Below are 6,010 nucleotides of genomic sequence, written 5' to 3'. Positions count from 1 at the left end.
CGGCCGCTGTGTTCCGGACTAGCGATTACAGGGAGGGGGTAGTTCATCAGTCATTTTCCATGAGTTATTACACAGCCCGTCTACCTCCATTTATTTGTGTATCGAAGCTGGTTGTTTCTAGGTTATATGTACAAGGCTCCGGTGGGAGGGGAGGGGGGAGGGGGGTAAGAAGGAATATCGTGTGAGGGGGTAGTTTTAACAACCATTTCTCTTGGTTTAGAATTATGTTAATCATAAACATTTTAATTTTAATTGTCCATAAAATATTGTCATCTAATACTGTATTTTGTATATATACCGATTTACCCTTGAGGGTAGGTATAGATTTGTGGCATATACATGTACAATTGGAATGCATGCATGCATAAGACTCAACATTTATCATCAGAAGTACGATGGTGAAATTTCACACTTACAGAATAATTGACATACTCACTAGATACCTATACCCTTATGGGTAGGGTAACTCAGCTAATTCTGCAAAGACTGAATATTTTAGGAAATGAGAAAATTTAAAATATCCGAAGGTACCGAGTTGAGTTTTATGGGATACCGTGGCAACCCGGCGTGGTGTCGTCCGTCATCAGGCGTCCGTTGGTCCTTCAACCAATCTTACTCCATAACTGCTAGTCCGGATTTCGACAAAATTGGACATTCTAGCATCCTTATGGGCCTACAAACTAAAATTGTACAAATGATGGGGCTGACCCCCAGGGGCCTGAGGGGCCGGGGCCAAAAGGTGTCAATTTGGCTATTTCCATATAAACGACCTTCATCTCTGAAACCAAGCTTGGGATAGCACCCATAATGCAATGGTAGCATCCTTATAGGGTGGGGATTCAAAATTGTACAAATGATGGGCTGACCCCCTGGGGGCCTTGATGGCGTGGTCAAAAGACGGCCGTAGATGTGGGGTCAAAAAGGTCAATTAGGCTACTATTTTTCATATTAAATTACTTCCTCTCTGTACCTATGTATTGGATAGCATCTTTGTGATAATTACTAAAAAAAATAAAAAAAAAAAACAGGTGAGCGATAAGGCCCTCTGGGCCTCTTGTTGACAATTTAGAAAGGTGAACTTGAGTATTTTCATGGAATGCCATTTTCTATCTATAGATGGAAAACAGTTTGTGTTTTATCCATCCCAAGAATATACTCATAGCACAACCGAAGGCTACAGAATTGAAGACACAGGTAATTTTGGTCCTATGATATACATGACAAGAATCGAATCAATGGTACTGTGGTTGACTGTGTGGTTTGAAGTTGGGCGTCGCTCTCTCTGTAATCTTCTAAAGAAGTCTCTACAGGCCTGTGATTGGTCAGTTCTCTCTCTCCTGAATTGCCTTCCAGTTTTACTATTAGGAAATTCAAGGGGTGGATATGACATTGGTGATAGCCAAAAATAAACCCTCCCTGGAATATCAAGGATGGATCAATTTTAGCTTAACCAATCCAATAATTGTTTTTAAATTGTCAACAGCTAGCTAGGGCCATATAACGGACATGCTAGGTTTTGATACCGGAGGAAAGCACAAAGTACCAGGAGAAAAACCACCAACCATCTACACCATTTTGGGATTTGAACATGTAATACCAGAGATTGAAGCCTTGTGTGTAAAATTTCGAACATATCTTAACCACTATGCCTCATTGGTTAAAAAACATTTTACTAGTAAAAATCTCTTCATTATTCATCATTGCACTCAATGTCTTTTTCTTCTGCATCAATTGAAAAGTTTCATTTTCAGGTATTCCATAAATCTTAAAAAAACAAAACTCTCTTTAGCATATTCATCAAATGTCAGTTTGCGTACATGGAACAAGTCTCTCTCGATCTCCCTCTCTCATCCTCTCTCTCTCTCTCTTCTCCCTCTCTCTCTTTCCTCCCTCTCTTCCACAAAAACAACACCACTCTCCCACTCTTCCAACAAATACCACAACACAAACACCACCACCAACTCTCTCCAAAACCCTCTCTCTCTCTCTTCCTCCCTCTCTCTCACAAACCACCACTCTTCCTCCTCTCCTCTCTCTCTCTCTCTCCTCCCTCTCTCTCTTCCTCCCTCTCTCTCTCTTCCTCCCTCTCTCTCTCTTCCTCCCCCTCTCTCTCTCTCTTCCTCCCTCTCTCTCTTCCTCCCTCCCTCTCTCTCTCTCTCTTCCTCCCTCTTCCTCCCTCTCTCTCTTCCTCCCTCTCTCACTCTCTTCCTCCCTCTCTCTCTCTCTATTCCTCCCTCTCTCTCTTCCTCCCTCTCTCTCTCTTCCTCCCTCTCTCTCTCTCTCTCTTCTCCCTCTCTCTCTCTCTTCCTCTCTCTCTCTCTCTTCCTCCCTCCTCTCTCTCTCTCTTCCTCCCTCTCTCATCTCTTCCTCCCTCTTCCTCCCTCTCTCTCCTCCTCTCTCTCTCTTCTCTCTCTCTCTCTCTCTCTTCCTCCCTCTCTCTCTTCCTCCTCTCTCTCTTCTCCCTCTCTCTCTCTCTTCCTCCCTCTCTCTCTTCCTCCCTCTCTCTCTCTTCCTCCCTCTCTCTTCCTCCCTCTCTCTCTCTCCCTCTCTCTCTCTCTTCCTCCCTCTCTCTCTCTCTTCCTCCCTCTCTCTCTCTCTTCCTCCCTCTCTCTCTCTTCCTCCCTCTCTCTCTTCTCCCTCTCTCTCTCTCTCTCTCTCTTCCTCCCTCTCTCTCTCTCCTTCCCTCCCTCCTCTCTCTCTCTCCTCCCTCTCTCTCTCTCTTCCTCCCTCTCTCTCTCTCCTCCCTCTCTCTCTCTTCCTCCCTCTCTCTCTCTCTTCCTCCCTCTCTCTCTCTCTTCCTCCCTCTCTCTCTCTCTTCCTCCCTCTCTCTCTTCCTCCCTCTCTCTCTCTCTCTCTCCCTCTCTCTCTCTCTTCCTCCCTCTCTCTCTTCCTCCCTCTCTCTCTCTCTTCCTCCCTCTCTCTCTCTCTCTCCTCCCTCTCTCTCTCTCTTCCTCCCTCTCTCTCTTCCTCCCTCTCTCTCTCTCTTCCTCCCTCTCTCTCTTCCTCCCTCTCTCTCTCTCTTCCTCCCTCTCTCTCTCTCCTCCTCTCTCTCTCTCTTCCTCCCTCTCTCTCTCTCTTCCTCCCTCTCTCTCTCTCTCTCTTCCTCCCTCTCTCTCTCTCTCTCTTCCTCCCTCTCTCTCTCTCTCTTCCTCCCTCTCTCTCTCTCTTTCCCTCCCTCTCTCTCTTCCTCCCTCTCTCTCTCTCTTCCTCCCTCTCTCTCTTCCTCCCTCTCTCTCTCTCTTCCTCCCTCTCTCTCTTCCTCCCTCTCTCTCTCTTCCCCACTCTTCCTCTCTCTCTATCTTAATATATTCATCATTCCACTCTTTTCTGTATAAATGTAATAATGCTATTCAAAAATATAATTCACGACATAGAAATAAAGAAAAAATAGATGTCTCGTTTTTTTTAATAAATTCATATTTAAAATATAAATTTCAATACAAAACAAAGTACATGATTTAAAGTAAATATGCGATGAAAAGCTCCAGGACGTCAATGAGGAAGGTGAAGCCGTTGATTTTCCAGTCACCGTGAGGCTCATCGTAAGTATACCTCCTTGAACATCTGTAACAATTTCAATTTATTAAGAATATTTCATTTTCATTTTCAATTTACCTAGGAAATTTTTGTACAAAACATCATATTGTACATTGGTGCTAGTAGAATACCGTACGTAGCCAATTATAAAAATTCTCATGATTTGGACAAAAAACAAGAAAAATTAAGTTTAAACGATTTTAAAATTTTGTGATTTGAATGTACGTGGTTCTAATGTTCCTGCACTTTAACAAGCCTGTCCAATCACATTTCTAACCAAAATACCCCTGAAGAATTTTCGGTCTCTTCTGGTTTAAGATATAGAACAGCCCATCATGAAATTTCAGGGGAGAATAGCTTTATGATTCTGGTTGTTAATAGTGTCTTGAATGATCTACATATATGTCTGACAATAGAAAGAGGGATCTTTTCTCTGCTTTTCAAACTTCAACTATAAACTACAAATGAAATTTAAGAAAGATCCCTTCAGTACTTTCTGAGAAATAGCGGTAACAAACTTGAATCATCAAAATCCAAGATGGTGGCCTGTCGGCCATCTTGTAGACTGAACCATCTCAAAATGAAATATGCAGAACTGGGGCTCATGTGAAGTCTACATATGAAATTTGAGAAATGACCTCTTCAGAACTTTCTGAGAAATAGCAGTACCAAGAATTGTTTTGATGGATGGATGGACAGTCCACGGACAAATGGCGATTTGAATAGCCTAATTGTGTTGCCAAGCGACAGTCATTGATTATCAATACTTGCCTAGGTCACAATTTGCCAACTCTAAATGGGTAAAAATTTACAAGGATATTGAATGTGATTTGCGAACTCTAAATGGATAATAAATACAAGGATATTGAATGTAATTCGCCAACTCTAAATGGGTAATAAATACAAGGATATTGAATGTGATTTGCAGGGGTATCAATTTTAAAATCAAGTTTTTTACTAGCAGAGTTTGTATTAGGTGGGTTGGACTGCACTAGGTATTTTTAATTATTTGTTCTGGAGTTGTTCAATCTCATAGAAACACAGCGTGCGCTCGTTCACAAAGGATAAGTCGAAGATGACCTCATCATTCAGCATGTTGAGTAATTCTGTGTTTATATATTTACGGTTCAATATCATCTCTGCTATTGTCTGAAAATTAAAAGAAATGTTACATATAAGTATCTTAACAGACAAATTGGATAACACACATAAGCATGTTATGATAAATTTGAACATTATAGCTGCAGTTTGATTTGAAATATAATAGCAATAACAACAATAACTTTTCAAATATTTTTAAAATATGTATTTTGTTAATTTCATCATATATCAATAAATCCATTTTTTAAAAATATGGAGATAATCGAGGTGGAACGAGTACGTTCCGGTATGTTGTTGTCAGAGTAGTGATGCTGGTTGAAGTGGCACAAGCGCCACATTTGATTTTTAACAGAAGAAATTTACCTATTGATGGTATGTCTTTTGAGTTGCTAAATGTTTTTCATGGATCAGGATGTATCGGTCTTTGAACGCCATATAGATCCGAAGACTAAATTCTAAATCGGCATAACTTTAATTTTCTTGTACGAAGAACAGACAAGTGTTTACATGTAGGCCTATTTTGAATACAAAAACCAGAAACATATATACATATGTATATATGTTTCTGCAAAAACGGAGGATAAAGCTGTTTCCGATACCTGTAATCTGCATTTCCTACAGTACCGTCAACTTAGTACTGGCGAGCATAATATTGTGGTTGCAGCCTAAGGATCAGTCTTGAGGCCAATATAAGACCGAAATTGTCTTTTAGTTTATTATTCATTCAAGCAAATCTGTCATTTGTGGAAAGTTAAAATGTAAATTAAGTACCAAGTAGTTAAAGTTTAAAGATTATCATATGACGTAAAATTTTGCTACAGCGTGAACTAGAAGTATAGTTCGATTCTGCACAGAGTTTGTATTCAAACATCATTATGATTATGCTAATCTAAATGCAACTCCCCTCCTGTTTACTATATAATATATACAAGATACAAGATACAAGAAACTTTATTTAGTGTCGAATATATAAAACATGGTAACATAAGCTCGGTCGAGCTTGTATTTCGACAAAACAAAGTATATTGTATATATAACAGAAAATTAAAACTAAAGCATCACAGTCGTCAGTAATTATAAGTACAGGCACTATATAAGCTATCACAGAATTGTTCACAGATTTATATTAAAAGGGGTGGCAACACAAGCAACAAAGCAAACCAAAATAAAAATAAAATAAAGACATAAAGACATGTGTTACACCACAGGATGCAGGGAGGCATTAAGAACAGAGTTTACACTTACAGTCCGGGCCGTCCCACTTACGGAGCAGCCTCCGAAACTCTGCATAGTTTTCAACCTTACGCAGGTCATTTGGGAGGCTGTTCCATATGCGGGACGCCTCGTACCTGAATGATTTCTTACCATACCT

The 6,010-nt window shown here is 40.3% G+C and overlaps 1 protein-coding gene across 3 annotated transcripts in view; it reads right to left on the bottom strand.

Moving 5' to 3' along the window:
- Window positions 1-4,279: 4,279 nt before the first annotated feature.
- The window catches only part of LOC138306450 (uncharacterized), a 158,887-nt gene continuing 157,156 nt past the window's right edge, over window positions 4,280-6,010 (bottom strand). For 2 of the 3 annotated variants that reach the window (XM_069246911.1, XM_069246912.1), the window contains one exon: window positions 4,312-4,686. In XM_069246911.1, coding sequence (XP_069103012.1) covers window positions 4,543-4,686 — 144 coding nt within the window. In that variant the 3' untranslated portion in view covers window positions 4,312-4,542. Of the gene's footprint in view, window positions 4,687-5,237; window positions 5,426-6,010 lie in introns of those variants that run through there. The other variant, XR_011205865.1, reaches the window with a different exon arrangement.

The sequence above is a fragment of the Argopecten irradians genome, chromosome 13 (assembly GCF_041381155.1).
Source record: "Argopecten irradians isolate NY chromosome 13, Ai_NY, whole genome shotgun sequence".
Classification (NCBI taxonomy): domain Eukaryota; kingdom Metazoa; phylum Mollusca; class Bivalvia; order Pectinida; family Pectinidae; genus Argopecten; species Argopecten irradians.
The sequence above is the reverse complement of the archived record's forward strand: the minus strand, read 5'-3'. Positions and strand labels throughout refer to the sequence as shown.